This window comes from Pelecanus crispus, chromosome W (genome assembly GCF_030463565.1).
Source record: "Pelecanus crispus isolate bPelCri1 chromosome W, bPelCri1.pri, whole genome shotgun sequence".
Lineage (NCBI taxonomy): Eukaryota > Metazoa > Chordata > Aves > Pelecaniformes > Pelecanidae > Pelecanus > Pelecanus crispus.
The window spans coordinates 5,813,898-5,830,514 of NC_134675.1; the positions used below are offsets into that span (position 1 = coordinate 5,813,898).

The window sequence follows — 16,617 nt, forward strand, 5'->3', positions numbered from 1 at the left end:
GGTTTTGGAGTCGGGGATACAGAGGATCCGAAGCCCGCTATACTCCAACTGAGAAATAGATACTGGCAGCACATGAAGGGGTTTGAGCTGCTTCAGAAGTGGTTGGTACTGAAGCACCGCTCCTGCTGGCACCCCGACTGCCGGTGCTGGGCTGGATGTTCAAAGGGAGGGTCCCCTGTACACATCATGCAACTGATGCTACATGGAGTAAGTGGGTTGCACTAATCACACAACGGGCTCAAACAGGAAACCCCAGTCGCCCAGGAATCTTGGAAGTAATCATGGACTGGCCAGAAGGCAAAAACTTCAGAATATCACCAGAGGAGGAGGTGACACGTGCTGAAGAGGCCCCACTGTATAATAAACTGCCAGACAATGAGAAGCAATATGCCCTGTTCACTGATGGGTCCTGTCGTCTTCTGGTAAAGCATCGGAGGTGGAAAGCTGCTGTATGGAGTCCTATACGACAAGTTGCAGAAACTGCTGAAGGAGAAGGGGAGTCGAGTCAGTTTGCAGAGGTGAAAGCCATCCAGCTGGCTTTAGATATTGCTGAAAGAGAAAAGTGGCCAGTCCTTTATCTCTATACTGACTCATGGATGGTGGCAAATGCCCTGTGGGGGTGGCTGCAGCGATGGAAGCAGAGCAACTGGCAGCGCAGAGGCAAACCAATCTGGGCTGCCGCACTGTGGCAAGATATTGCTGCCTGGGTAGGGAACCTTGTTGTAAAAGTTCGTCACGTAGATGCTCACATACCCAAGAGTCGGGCCACTGAAGAACATGGAAACAACCAGCAGGTGGATCAGGCTGCTAAGATTGAAGTTGCTGAGGTGGGTATGGACTGGCAAGATAAGGGTGAATTATTTATAGCTTGGTGGGCCCACAACACCTCAGGCCATCAAGGAAGAGATGCAACGTATAAATGGGCTCGTGATCGAGGGGTGGACTTAACTATGGACAGTACTGCACAGGTTATACATGAATGTGAAACATGCGCTGCAATCAAGCAAGCCAAGTGGTTCAAGCCCCTCCGGTATAGTGAATGATGGCTGAAATATAAATATGGGGAGGCCTGGCAGATTGATTACATCACGCTCCCACAGACCCACCAAGGCAAGCGCTATGTGCTCACCATGGTGGAAGCAACCACCGGATGGCTGGAAACATATCCCGTGCCCCATGCCACCCCCCGGAACACCATCCTGGGCCATGAAAAGTAAGTCCTGTGGCGACATGGCACCCCAGAAAGAATCGAGTCAGACAACGGGACTCATTTCCGAAACAACCTCATAGACACCTGGGCCAAAGAGCACGGCATTGAGTGGGTATATCACATCCCTTATCATGCACCAGCCTCCGGGACAATCGAGCGATACAATGGACTGTTAAAGACTACCCTGAGAGCAATGGGTGGTGGGACATTCAAATATTGGGATACACATTTAGCAAAAGCCACCTGGTTAGTCAACACCAGGGGATCTGCCAGTCAAGCTGGCCCTGCCCAATCAAAACTTCTACGTACTGTAGAAGGAGATAAAGTTCCTGTAGTGCACATGAAAAATATGCTGGGGAAGACAGTCTGGGTTACTTCCCCCTCTGGCAAAGGCAAACCCATTCGTGGGATTGCTTTTGCTCAAGGACCTGGGTGCACTTGGTGGGTGATGTGAATGGATGGGGAAGCCCAATGTGTACCTCAAGGGAATTTGATTTTGGGTGAAAATAGCCAATGAACTGAATCGTATGTTGTGAATTGTTGTATGCTACTATATGTCATCACTTTTATGGTTGCTAGATGCCATATCAACAGTATCACCCAGATTAATGAAGAGTGAACCAAGCAAATCGCAGGGGTGATGGAACCAGAACTGGCAATTCAACACTGCATACCGTCTCTCCTGCACTGAAGGACCATTATGACAGATGGAGCCCAAAGTCATGGACTAAATCAACTCAGTGGACGTTTTAGCCGGATGGACCATAGTTCAAGGGAATGACATCTGTTTGTATATATCAAAAGACAGGAAAGGTCGTGGTGATTAATTGGAGTGTATAGAGAAGGGTAGGACCTGTGCATGATGTAGATCGTATAGGATAAGGGGTGGATACTGTCCTGGTTTTGGCTAGGATAGAGTTAATTTTCTTCCTAATAGCAGGCATAGTGCTGTGTTTTGGATTTAGTATGAGAAGAATGTTGATAACACACTGATGTTTTAGTTGTTGCTAAATACTGCTTATGCTAGTCAAGAACTTTTCAGCTTCCCATGCCCTTCCAGCGAGAAGCTGGGAGGGGGCACAGCCAGGACAGCTGACCCAAACTGACCAAAGGGCTATTCCATACCATATGACATCATGATCAGTATATAAGCTGGGGGAGTTGGCCAGGGAGCAGCGATCACTGCTTGGGGACTGTCTGGGTATCGGTCGGCAGGTGGTGAGCAATTGCATTGTGCATCACTTGCTTTGTATATTATTATTATTATTACTATTGTTATTACCTCTACTATTTTACTTTATTGTATTTCAATTATTAAACTGTTCTTATCTCAACCTGCGAGTTTTCTCAGTTTTCGTCTTCTGATTCTCTCCCCCATTCCACTGGGGCAGGGGGAGTGAGCGAGCGGCTGTGTGGTGCTTAGTTGCTGGCTAGGGTTAAACCACGACACTAGTATATATATTTTTCTTAGTGGTTACAGCCGAATGTCTTCACTGAATAATTGTGGTCCTTTTAATTTCAGAGTATGTAACTACTTCCAGCTTAATATTGTCTTTAACAGCTTTTTAATTAATAAATTGGAAATAAATACTCTGTCCTTTTTTGTCTTCGAAGGCCATTCTTCTGTCAGTCTTCCGAAAATTTTCTTTGATTCATGTTTCATTCACAAATTGATGTGTTCATAGCAAGTAGCAGCTGTAAATTGACTTCAGTGGTGTTTCTAGTTGTTCCATTCGTTCAAAACGTTGAAAAGCTTATTTCTTCGCACAAATTATTTTGTGGGGCCAAATTTTCCATCTGTGTCTTTTGAAAAGACCAACCAAAAATGTTAAGGTGCATGTCTCAAATCCTGATCGTGGCTCTTGCAGCATCATCTGCTGACATGATTTCATGAGAACTTATCAGTGTTTATCAGTACTATTAATATATCTGTTAGCTTTTCCAAGAGAAGCAGGGACAAATGTTTAGGATTAATATGTATAGCTTTATATAGAGAGTAATTATAGAATGCTTTATTATGAAATAACTAATGCATTTGGTAACTCTGGGTTTTGAAGTATGACTTGAGTTTTTTGCAAGTCTGCTTCTACTGTAATTAGCATTGGTCAGAATTAGTAGCAAGAAAACTGTTGATGTCCTATAATCTGTTCTGCATATTCCCACCGTATAATAATGTCTTTAACAACACATGGTCAAACCATAATAATTTATTTTTATCTCAGTATAAATGTTAAGCTGTTATGGATGAGGAGACATTTTAATTGCCCATATAAAACAAAAAAAAAAGATATAAAATTATTTCTAAGGCATAAAGCCCAGCTCAAGAAATAAAATGTTCACTGTACTTACCTTCCAATGTATAATAATTTGCAGTAATATAATAAAAATTTACTCTTCCTAAGGAGTGTCTCTTTTTACTAGGAAGCTTTAATCCACTCCATAGACCATCTGCTTAAGTTGATTAGCAGAAAGCAGTTATAGGTTTTTATCTTCCATGAGAAGTAAAATGAGAGATGGCCAAATGAGAGATTTCCGTCATCAGGACTCTGATCAGCACTGTTCTCTAGCCTCTTCTCTCCTGTCTCCTTTCCCAACCTATTTCTTTCTTTGTTCTTTAGTCTGCTTGTCACAGTCAGCTCTGCTCACTGTGCAGGTTCAAGTTTTTTCTTTGTCTGTTCATGTTGAGTGAATTCATGCTTGGGTGACCCAGTTGGTGGCTCCTTTAGAATACAGGGAAAAAAATGTTCCTTGCTCGCATCTCTGGTACATAGCAGGCCCAAGCTCTGCATTAGCAGTTTAAAAGCCTAAATCTTTACTGACTGTGTCTAGGCTGTAAATCTTCAAAGCCTGGTAAGTTGGAGAAAATTTGTGTTTTTACAGGGTTGGCAACCCCTTAAGCAGAAGTTCCATCCTGCTATCTTTCAAGTCCCTGTCCCAGGACTTTAAAAAAAAAAATATCAGAAATTTTTACCCGAGGAACTGCCAAACCATGCAATACAACATGAGACAGAACAAAAGCAATAAGCCTATAGCTGTAATTTGACAGAGTAACAAGCTCTGGGTTCTACAATGGGAAGATGAGGATAGTCTTTGTGTCAGCAGTCCTTCTTAATTGTCATGTGCCAGAATGAGAGTTTTACCAAGTTTGTGATTTATTATTTCAATGTTACAGGTTCATGAAAGCTTTAAGTTATGCTTCATTAGATAAAGAAGATTTATTAAGTCCTATTAACCAAAACACACTTCAGCGTTCCTCCTCTGTTCGCTCCATGGTTTCTAATGCTACGTATGGTAGCTCCGATGATTACATTGGCCTTGCTCTCCCAGTGGATATCAATGAAATATTTCAGGTATGTATGTGATAACTTAATGGATTCATTTGCATTTTCATACTGGAGGGTAGTTAACTGTTGCATTATCATCAGAATAGATTAGATCTACAGAAATGAGGAAAATAGGATGCAGTACTTTCAAGGAATGCTTTTTGGAGAACAAGGGTTACTTTTCTAACTCTGTTTACAGAAAAGTGCTAGTCTGTTTTGTATTTTTAGGCAAATAATGACACAGACTAGGTCAGAACTGTGTTAAACAGTGGTAGCATAAATATGCTGTCATAAAATTTTTAGCTGACAGCTAGCTTTTATACTAAAATTAGCATAGTCTGTGGACATTTGTTAATACCTCTTTAGCCAACTAATTGATATGTTCATTGGTCAACCATAAATGATGTGCATAATCCCACAGTAAACTTCCTGCTACCATGATTTCTGCTACCGTGATCTTGATTTAATATTACTTTATTTGTACATCTGTCATCATAGCCTTAATTGTCTTTACTTAACCTCGCAATATATTTCTTTAAGTTAAAACAGATTATCTTAAGTGACTTATCAATTGCCTTCCTCTCTCTACTTAGTTAAAACACATTCCTGTCTAACAAACTGATGCATCACAATGTTTAATATTCTGTTACCTAATTATCAAAATCAGGATGTGGTCTATGTCAAAGGTAAATCAGTGGCTTCCTTATCTTTAGTTTACTTAGTCTTTGCCTGTCAAACCTAAATTCCTTTCTTACTAATCTCAAAAAATTACTAAAACTAGAGCAAAGGCAAGATTTTCCATCATACCTGCTTCTATTTCCCCTTTATGAAATGACTCTCTTATTTCTCTCTCCTCCACAGTTTTTATGGCATGTTTATGTTGCTTCACTTCTTTTCTCTCAACTCTTTTTGTAGAGTTGAGACACGTTTTGACTCTGCAGCATCTTACAGGCAACATTTTAGATGTCCTGGGTGGTTTTGCTCTACTTTCCTGAGGTCTCCAGTGTTGTAGAGTGTTTGTGAACAGATCATTAATAGCTACTTCTGAGTCACTGGTTTCCTTACAGCCTGTCACCACTGTGTTTTACCATTTACTGACTGATCATAAGCCTTGCTTAATAAATGTTCATTCACAAATGTATGTTTTTCTCATTGGCTTTTCTTTACTACTCAGGAGCCTGTTCTTAATTTCTTCCTCCAATTAGATTTTTTTCCTGAAGTAAAAAATTGACATTTTATTTCCTCATTAAAAATATCTATTTTTCCTTTGTATATAATTATAACCTGTGCTAATTTTAACTTTCACTTAAATATTCCAGGTAAAGGAAACTCCATATTTCCAAAAGAAAACCACACCTCCATTTGATGACCGTGGAGCTAGGGTCTTTGCATCTGATGCAGGAGGTATTGATTTTGTTCCTCTTCTGTACCTTTCTGTTTGTTTGTACATTGGGTGGGGTGTTGGGTTTTATTTGTTGATTTTTCTTTACAGAAAAGGTTATTTTTAGCTGTTAATTTTTGAGAGCTGTGTTCTGGATTCAGGATAGCAGGCTATTAATTCCCTGTTTTATGTAGTTCAAGATAATGTGGTGTTGCTTCAAAGCTTGATCCAGCTCTAATAAACTAAGAAGGAAAGTCTACGTATCTTTGATTATAATATGAGGTAATGTTAATTGAAGACTGGTAGTGATACTGCATTAAAGAAAGTAACAAAATTTAAGCTAAGATAAAATATGTATGCCACATATATATTGAACTGTTATATTTTTACTCCCCTTTGATTACATGTGAATTTACAGGAACCAATAAAGGTGTTAGATGTGTATTTCAGAAAGTAAATTTTGTCTTTCTGTGATGTTTCTGTGACAGTTGATCAGCGGAGGTGATGGAACATGGTACAGGAAAATTGCAAGTGCTCTGCAATGCCTGGCTTGTTCTGGAATGCACTTTCTTTTTACTCCAGAGTAGTCAGAAATCTGTAGGGCATCAATATGTATCTTTTCAGTAGGACAACTGAAAAAGAAACACTGATATTGGTCCTAAAGTAGTATAAGATAGCTGTTGTCTTGCTTCTTAGTTAACTGGAACTTTATTACAAGCACTTTGAACATCCAAATAGACACATCTTACTGTATTTTTTTTTCTTTTGTGTTGTTAATGTAATATATAAATATATCTTTCCTGAAAGTGTGTTTCTGTAGTTTACTAAGTTTCAGTGTAAAGTAATGCCTGTTCAAAATTGTATTTGTTGGTATTTTCCACCCAGGGAAGAGCATGTCACTTAAGTGTCTTCGGCTTGTTTCTGCATTGTTGAGTCTAGTTTCATCCTATTACAGGCACTAAGTTACAGTTTTTTAAATTGTGTTTCTGTTTTCATTGGTGTATATGTCATTTATACATCTGGTATACTGTTGTACTAATCTTGTTAGATACTATGAAAATTCGTAACATATTAATGTTACATGGGTATTACTATTACTAATGTTGATATAATGTCAAGATTTACCACATATCTTCTTACAGTATGTGTGTTTAGAGGTTGAATTCTGTCCTTTGCAATGTTTTGTTAGGTATGATAAGCCGGGACTAAAATGTGATGTTTATTTCCTGAATGCTAACAAATCTTGGGAGCTTAACCATTCAAAAAAAGTTTCTAGATCTTCACACACACACACCCCTTCAAGCCTTAAAAGGGGAAATTTAATTGAAATAATGTTTTATTAACTGTTGGTTGTGTGGTTTTGTTTTTTCTGATGTCTAATTGCTTATCTACAGGTCTTGCATCAGGTACAAGTGATGTTGTCAAAAGTCCTTTTCAGATGCTCCGACAGCAGATCAGTCTCACAGAAATAATGAATACCAGCCATTCAGACGCCTCTCAGTTTTTAGAAAATATAGAGGATACAGGGCTACAGGAGCACACAGATGAGAACTGCCTTTACTGTGCCTGCATTCAAATACTGGGTTATCAGCCTAACAACAAAGTGAACTCTTCATATAGTCGTACAGGTTAGTGTTCCTTCTGGGGAAGTGTGATAAAACTGAATGAAAATATTGAATTTTGTTCATCTTTAAAATTGATGAATCTGTAAGGTTTTTTTGTTGTGTTGGTTTTGGTTTGTTTTTTTTTTTTTCTTACTGACTATTGACCTTGAAATTAATTCTCCTTAATAAGCTCACTATGTAACCAATGGTATTTCTATGGTCATTTCCATATTTTCTGTTTCTGGTGGTGTTAGTAGTTAAATATTTATAAAAGCTTATCAAAATATAAAATTCAAAACCTTATTTAGTACTTACAAATTGATGTCCTGAAAACTGAGGTTTGCAGTCAAACTAATGAAAAGTCTGACTTCAAAGCAAGTCTGTACCATAAAACAAAACAAAGGAAATCTGATTGAGGAGTTTGAAGTTGAGCTGTAACTTCTGGGATTTAGTCTTCTTTCTTCATATTTTGAGATTCAGATCAGATTCGGAATGATTTTCTTCCTAACCTCCTCTGCAGAGCTTGCAGTTATATGCCTTTTTACAATGTCTATAATAAAAAGATAATCCCGTAATGGAAATTCCAATTTCTGCTTAGTAGGAATCCTTACCATTTTACAACAGTGTAATGCATTCAGGTAGTAACACATTAAAAAGTACTGTTGGCAAGGGGAATGATGCACAAAATGTGAGGAATGGCTGAGAGCTGAGTTTGAGCTCAAGTTCAGTATTGAGAAGAGATGGCAAATAAAATCCTAGTTGTAGTCTTCAATTAGCATGAGGGGATTACAGGCAAGGCAGAGCCAGGATCTTGTCAGAGGCACACAGCCGAAGGATGCGAGACCCACGGACACGTGCTGTAGGAATGGAAATTCCAGTTAAACATAAGGGGAAAAACTCTTTGCAGTATAACTTGATCTCATTTTGAACTGAGCCCTTCTTTGAGCAAGGGGCTGAACTAGGTGATCTCCATAAGTCCCTTCAGACCTATGTTTTTCTGTGGTTCTGTTAACTGTGACACAATTAAGAGCTTGGATTTTACATTCACCTCTTTACATCCAAAATGCCAAAGGCTATGGATAGTGAAACCTCCCAGAAGAATCTTACTTGTCACATCTATCTGTTGATGAAGTCAGAGCCCTTTCTGCAAGACCTGTGGTAACTGTATGAACAAAAAGCTTGTGCATATGCAAGAACATCATAGAATCATAGAATCATTTAGGTTGGAAAAGACCTTTAAGATCATCCAGTCCAACCATTAACCTAACATTACCAAATCCACACTAAACCAATTAAGGGTAGACTACACTAAACCATGTCCCAAAGTGCCACGTCTACCTGTTTTTTGAACTCTTCCAGGGATGGTGACTCCACCACCTCTCTGGGCAGCCTGTTCCAATGCTTGACAGTCCTTTCAGTGAAGAAATTTTCCCTAATATCCAATCTAAACCTCCCCTGGCGCAGCTTGAGCCCATTTCCTCTCATCCTATCACTTGTTACTTGGGAGAAGAGACCAACACCCACCTCACTACAACCTCCTTTCAGGTAGTTGTAGAGAGCAATAAGGTCTCCCCTCAGCCTCCTCTTCTCCAGACTAAACAACCCCAGTTCCCTCAGCTGCTCCTCATAAGGCCTGTGCTCCAGACCCTTCACCAGCTTCGTTGCCCTTCTCTGGATGCGCTCCAGCACCTCAATGTCTTTCTTGTATTGAGGGGCCCAAAACTGGACACAGTATTCCAGGTGCGGCCTCACCAGAGCCAAGTACAGGGCAACAATCACCTCCCTGCTCCTGCTGGCCACATTATTCTTGATACAGGCCAGGATGCTGTTGGCCTTCTTGGCCACCTGGGCACACTGCTGGCTCATGTTCAGCTGGCTGTCGACCAGCACCCCCAGGTCCTTATCGGCCAGGCAGCTTTCCAGCCACTCTTCCCCAAGCCTGTAGCGTTGCATGGGGTTGTTGTGACCCAAGTGCAGGACCCGGCACTTGGCCTTGTTGAACCTCATACAGTTGGCCTCGGCCCATCGGTCCAGCCTGTCCAGGTCCCTCTGCAGGGCCATCCTACCCTCGAGCAGATCAACACTCCCACCCAGTTTGGTGTCGTCTGCAAACTTACTGAGGGTGCACTCAATCCCCTCATCCAGATCGTATGGCTCTAGTACTGAGCCCTGGGGAACACCACTCGTGACTGGCTGCCAACTGGACTTAACTCCATTCACCACAACTCTCTGGGCTTGGCCACCCAACCAGTTTTGTACACAGCGAAGAGTACGCCCATCCAAACCATGAGCTGCCAGCTTCCCAAGGAGAATGCTATGGGAGACTGTGTCAACAGCTTTGCTAAAGTCCAGGTAGATGACGTCCACAGCCTTCCCTTCATCCACCAGGCGGGTCACCAGGTCATAGAAGGAGATCAGGTTGGTCAAGCAGGACCTGCCTTTCATGAACCCATGCTGGCTGGGCCTGATCCCCTGGTTGATCTGCACTTGCCTGTTGTGTTCACTCAATATGAACCGCTCCATAATCTTTCCCGGCACCGAGGTCAGACTGACAGGCCTGTAGTTCCCCAGGTCCTCCTTCCAGCCCTTCTTGTAGATGGGCGTCACGTTGGCAAGCCTCCAGTCATCAGGGACCTCCCCTGTTAACCAGGACTGCTGATAGATGATGGAGAGTGGCTTGGAAAGCTCCTCCTCCAGCTCCCTCAGTACTCTCGGGTGGATCCCATCCGGCCCCATAGACTTGTGAGTGTCCAGGTGGCGTAGCAGGTCATTAACTGCTTCCTGCTGGACTATGAGGGCTCCATTCTGCTCCCCATCCCTGTGAATAACATCTTTATTATGTTATTGATATATCCATGCTCTCTTTTACATAAGAGCTCTACATGTGATTACAGTTTTTTAGGCTTCTGTCAGTGCTGAAGAGTTGATTATTTTCACTCAAGTATTATAAGATTAAAAAAAAAAAGTTATTTTTAGACATTTTGAGTATGATTTGTCCAAAATCAAACATGTAGTTTCCAGCTGGTTTATATGCTGATGGTTACCATACATAGTGCATCAGTGTCTTGCATGCTTAACATTGTTAAAAAATAAGAAAAGCATTTGAAGTGAGGAAAAGTGTGAATAACAAAGATGCAACATCTAGTTTCTCTCAGATTTTTCAGACATTCCATATACTGACTGGTGTGGGCAGACCATACACAATCACTTAGATGTACATTCCTCCAAATTTTCTGGAATTTCAAGCTGTAGTGATGCAGTATCCCATGGTTCAGCTAGCAGCACCAAGAGTACAGACCTTGTACTAGGTAAGTTTTGAAAGCCTTATGATTATTAGAGACTGTAACTCTTAAAGTATTTTTTAGGTATTGTGGAAAAATAATATTTTATTTATATATACTGCAACAACATAATGCTCTTTATTTTTAAAAAGCAAACAAACAAACAACAACAAAAAAACCTCTTTTGATGCCCTAATCATTATCCGGGAAGGTAGTTGCATTATCAATGACTATGGCAGATGGCATACTTTCAAACTGTTCTGCTTTAGCTATATGGCATTTTTGCAGGTTATGTAAATGCAGCTCTGTATCTGACATTACGATCAAATCGATTGCCTTTTTCCCCCACAGTGTTGTTAGTTTTAAAAAAAAGTCTTTTAAAAAAAATACTGAATTTCTGTAGAGAGAAAGACATTTATTTTTTAGGCTTGTGTTTTACATTTTGAATTATCATAATTTCTTATGAAGTAGCTGGTTGCTAACTTCGCCAGTATCTGATACAGACAGAGCAGGTAATCACCCAGTTTGCAACATGATTTAGTGATAGCGACAGCACTGTAATTGAATCTCACAGATTTTTCTAAATGTCACACAGCATTTATGAAATGCTAGTTTACCTTTTTTAAGTATTTCCATGAAAATAATATTGTTGTTTGTTTTAATTTTATTGGGAATATTTGTTGGTAGTTCAGAATACATACATAAATATGTACTTGTGTGTGTGTGTAATGCTAAAACAGACTTATGTGGCATAAGATTAGCACAAAGACTATTCTGCTTAAACTCCATATTGTTGAATTTGTTTTTCCAGGAGTAAAATCAATCCCAGATGATACACCAGTGTGCAGAATACTTCTGCGGAAAGAAGTCTTACGTTTAGTAATCAATTTGAGTAGTTCAGTAGGAACTAAGGGCCATGAAACTGGACTCCTGACGTAAGTTAAATACATTTCAGATGTTTTAGTAACATTTAGTTGTATGTATTTTCTAAGATATCTGAGATAGTGATTCACCTTATTTCTGACTTCTCAAAAAATTATCAATCAGGTATTATTGTGGGTTACTGGGGATGACTGAACGTAATGTAAAAGCTAAGCAAAGAATTTTCCTTTTGTTTGTTGTCTTTAATTTCTTACTCTTCCTCATTATTTTTCAGATCAGTAATTCAACTGTAGTGATGTTTCATTACATACCCAGTATGCCATGCATCTTTAAAAAAGAAATTATAATTCTTTTTTGGTATTTTTGCCAAATAATATATATCAGATAACCAGAATAACAATCTGAAAGTAACTTCTTGAGAAACACAAATTTGCTTTAAGCAAGAGTACAACTACTGGTATTAATTTATAGAAAAACTCATGTGAAAATATAGGAATATAAATCCAGGGACCACACATTATAATAAAAAATGTAGGTTTCTGGGTTAGTGATGTTGGAAAGTGACATACGACTGCTAAAAGAAAACACAGAAATGCTCATTTTAGTTTTAAAAATGCTTACAGGTAATTAAGTTAGCTTTTCGTATTTCTTATTACTGCTGTACATGTGGATGCCTATTCTTTGATATACTGTTCTCTTTCTACATCTATTATTTTAAGACTAGGTGTTATCAGAGAATCTGTACAACTTTCAAATTATATATTCTGTTTCATCTCATTAATATAGATTTCTTCCAGTTTGGTACAAAATAATACTGTCTGTTCTGATTTTCTTGCTTCATCAGATCCAGAATGTATAATGCCTATTACTCAAGAGTTCTACTTTGTTAATGATGACAATCAAAATTTAATTGAACAGTTTTTAAAAAAAAAAGATGGAAATCTGTTCAAGACTTTTAAAATTTTGTTTTTCCTGTTGATCAGAATTAAGGAGAAATATCCCCAAGCATTTGATGACATATGCCTTTACTCTGAGGTGTCCTACTTGTTAGCACATTGTACATTTCGACTTCCATCTCGAAGGTTCATTCAGGAGCTATTTCAAGATGTACAGTTCTTACAAGTAAGTGGAGAGTTCAGATGCATTGAATGCACTAAAATGTGCCAGCTGGGTGCAGGTTTCATGTTCTGAATGCTTTCAGATATGTCTTAAAGGAAACCAATTTATGATGTCTTTCTAGTAAAATCTCTGACAACATTAATACTTCATCTATCTTTTTCTTTTAGATGTATGAAGAAGCAGAGGCTATTTTAGCAACACCAACAAAACAGCCAGTAATTGATACATCAGATGAATCCTGACCTCTGTCTCGTGCAGTACATTGCATATAGACTTTCTGAAATCCTCAGACAACCTCCGATTGACTGGATAAAAAGCTTTGGAGCATCATTTTCTAGACCGTTCCAGAAGCTAGTGGTACCTGAAGACTGAACTGAAAACTTTTTCTTCCTTAACCAATTACTGCCCCAGTCTTTTGAGCCCTTTGGGGAGTTATTAAACATTACCATAGTTTTAATAATAGTAATTACCAGTATATGCAAGAGTCGAGCACTGAACACCTCCACAAGTTTTCATTTCATTTTTTACCATAAATTAAAAAAAAAAAAAAATAGGACAACACGCAGAGACATCTTTTATGGTTGACTTCCAATTCTGTTCCAGAGAAGCAGAATGATGCCTTGCTTTTTAGCCCATGGATACCAGGAATCAGAGAGATGAGGGTACATTCTGTTGCCAGCAATGGGGAGCCATGCTGTAATTATGGACACCAGGGGATTAATGTTAGCCCTTCTCTGTTGGTTTTTGTACTGTTTATAACACTACTTGGGGGTTTGTAACTTCAAACAGAAAGAAAAGCCTCTGTGAATCTGAGGTTTCCTTTAAGTTATTTTAATATTACTATAGTTGTAAGTAATTTTATTAGCAGTCTCCCCAATTTCATTACACTTATGTACATGTATCTTTTCTGAACCAGTTAAGGATTTTCACTACAGTTTAATTTTAAAAATAACAAGTCATGTAAACTTAAAATGTTGAAATCAGATTGTTTTCCCTGAATGCTATGCATGTGTTTGCAGTTTCTATACTCATGCTCATATAGTATGAATGTTGGTCTTACTCTTAACTAAAAACCTTTAAAAAGCATGATTTGTATCAGATAAATGAATATTGTATAAACTAAACTTGAAGACATTTAATCATTGCTGCTTTTGTGAGAAGACATAATATGAGCGTTTTCCAAGTTCCATGGAAACAGCCTTTTATAAAAACAAAGGTTTGATTTGAATTTTCAATGGATTAGTGATCAAGCATCAGATAGTACTAATAATTGTAGTGAAAAGCCTTAAGTAGCAAATTTTGAAGCAACATTAATTATAATTTTATATTGGTATTTGAGACTTCTTGCAAAAGTTACATGATACAGTGACTGTTAATGACTGAAATAGTTGTGCCTATCATGTTACTAGTGAGGTTTCTAAATTAATGACTGCAAGCTTAAAAAAAAAAAAAGTAAGAATTCCCATCACTTATCGTGGATCTAAAGATTCAGAAGCCTTTATACACAAAGGTAATATAAATATATGCAAATATAGATATACAGTAGCATGACCACCTTTGTTAGAATGCCTGTAATAGAAAGGATTACTCTTTGATTTTGATATAGGTGAATAATTCAGTTGGACTGTACTAAGGTAGAATGTATTTTTATCCATTCACTCTTACAATTTCTTTTTATAATTGTCAGATTAATACTTAAGATAAGTGAAATTTATCCTGATGCTCATAACCCTGTTCTTACTAGCTATGCTTCTGGAGATTTCAATAAGTAGTCCTGTGAACAGTAAAACAGGATTCCTAGTGAAATGTAGAATTTATTTGCTCTTATTGGAAATTTCATCTTGCCACATAAGCACTGCTTTGCAGCTATCACTTCACTGAGTTCTTATGTGCACAGCATACCATCAGGTTCTGGTAAAGCAGATTTCTAAGTTGCTGCTCATAGTCAAATTTAGTTCCTGAGATTATCTTTTCATGAGTTCCCACTGAAAGAAGGAGCAAAAAGAAACTGATTCAACTCTTTTATGGTCAGTGACACAAATAATATATCTATGTGTCAAGGCATGTTTGAAATGCTCTGAAAACATACCACACCAGTAACTATTGGACTTCTCTGGTCATAAGAAATAAATGCTTTTGTAAAAGCAAAATGTCAATCACAGTAGACCAAATAGTGGTATAAACTCCAAAGGAAATAATGTAGTTTTCCCAAAAATGGGGCTAGCATATCTTATACAGTAGTTTCAAACACTACCTCAGTTAGGCTAGAGTATGAGAGATTTCTTTTAATAAATAGATGGGGTTACATCAAACAACTCCATGTTATTTTTCTGCAGTTAAAGCAAAGTAAACAAATTTTATCACCTGTATTTAAAAACAAAAATACCTTTGTTCATTTGTTACCAATTTAATCCATAGCACTTATGTAGAAAGCGCCCATAGGAAGGCCTCTGATTATAAAAAAGTAAGCAAAAGCAATGTCAATATACTTTGGAAAGATTCTCCATCCTGAAATGCTTATGTGTTCTGAAGTATTCACTTGTGTGGGGATCCATGACAACAGAAACTTGACGTATCAATTATTGCTGCAAATTCAGTTATAAAACATAATTTTTTTTTCCTGAATGTGTATGAGTGTCAGTCAATTTCAACAGGTATGCATCAGGGATGAAAAGTCTGTATTGTACATAACATACAACATTTCTAGAATTAACTTACATATTTATACATTAAGCTCACATGACTTTCATTTTAATTGGCAAATGAAGGGGTACTGTTATTGAAGGAATTTGATATTTGCCTAGTTATACACTGTGAATTTCTAATTCAATCAATTTCTTATTTTAAAATATCCCTTCCAAAGTTCTTATTTTGGGGTTTTATTTGCTTTATGATAAAACTTCAAAAGAAAACAGTAGTAAATAAAAATTGTGCTTATATTAACCCTAACAAAGAATCCTTCCACTTCCCCTAGAAAGGGTAGCAAGGGAAACTGACAGACCACCCGCTTTGTATTTTTGCAATCGTAACAATTTGTGATACTGTCAACCAAATGGTAAAGCATATAGCATCATATAGCATTCATTTACACTATATACAAATACAATGTGGTTGCTGTGGCAAAGAAAACTCCTGAATGATTAAACATGATAACACAAAATACTCAGACTGCTCTGAGGTGAAAGCCTTTGTGGGAAGGAGGGGCTGGCTGTGAAACCAATTGCATTTAGTCTACTACATTAGCTGGCTAATTATCTTAGTCTGCTTTTACAGTCAGTGGAAAGGGATAGCCCTTTCCAAAGGGCAGAGAGCTAACTAAAGGGCTCCCAGTTACTTCCCTGAGGGCCTGTTTCTCTCCACTGAGTGGGGAGGAGGACAAAGCTGGGTGCTGCAAGCGTCCCTTTGGAGAGAGAGACACATTTTCAGCTGTCTGAAATTCAGAGATGCTGAATGCTCCCAGCTGTCATGGACATCACTTGGAGCTGGAGATGATCAGGCTTTGAGGTGCCCAACTTGTATGTTGGGCCCTTGGCATGTTGTATTTGAAACAGTCGCTTTTCCTCATCTGACAGTACTTATTTGACCTGACATATATACCCTAAATGTGCTCTCATTGGGGGGTGGTGGTGTTTTTTCCCAAGAAACAATGAAGTGCTAAAGCATTTAGTAGTTTAGGGCACAGTGGCTTGGCACACTGAGGTAAGTTGCCCTTATAAACATTTTAAAAGGCAGCAGTGAGAATACCGCTCATCTCTTTGTCATTTTATTTCAAAACATATCTAGTGATCTTGAACGAGAGAGTTGTAATTTGCAGTGA

At 38.4% G+C, this 16,617-nt stretch overlaps 1 protein-coding gene across 1 annotated transcript in view; it reads left to right on the forward strand.

Annotated features, from left to right (window-relative positions):
* LOC142596456 (rapamycin-insensitive companion of mTOR-like) overlaps positions 1-13,042 on the forward strand; it is a 109,773-nt gene extending 96,731 nt beyond the window's left edge. Inside the window, exons 31-37 of the mRNA XM_075725564.1 lie at positions 4,383-4,560; positions 5,853-5,937; positions 7,423-7,542; positions 10,674-10,826; positions 11,611-11,734; positions 12,665-12,803; positions 12,968-13,042. Of these exons, the coding sequence (XP_075581679.1) occupies positions 4,383-4,560; positions 5,853-5,937; positions 7,423-7,542; positions 10,674-10,826; positions 11,611-11,734; positions 12,665-12,803; positions 12,968-13,042 (874 nt within the window). The remainder of the gene's footprint in view (positions 1-4,382; positions 4,561-5,852; positions 5,938-7,422; positions 7,543-10,673; positions 10,827-11,610; positions 11,735-12,664; positions 12,804-12,967) is intronic.
* Positions 13,043-16,617: the final 3,575 nt, after the last annotated feature.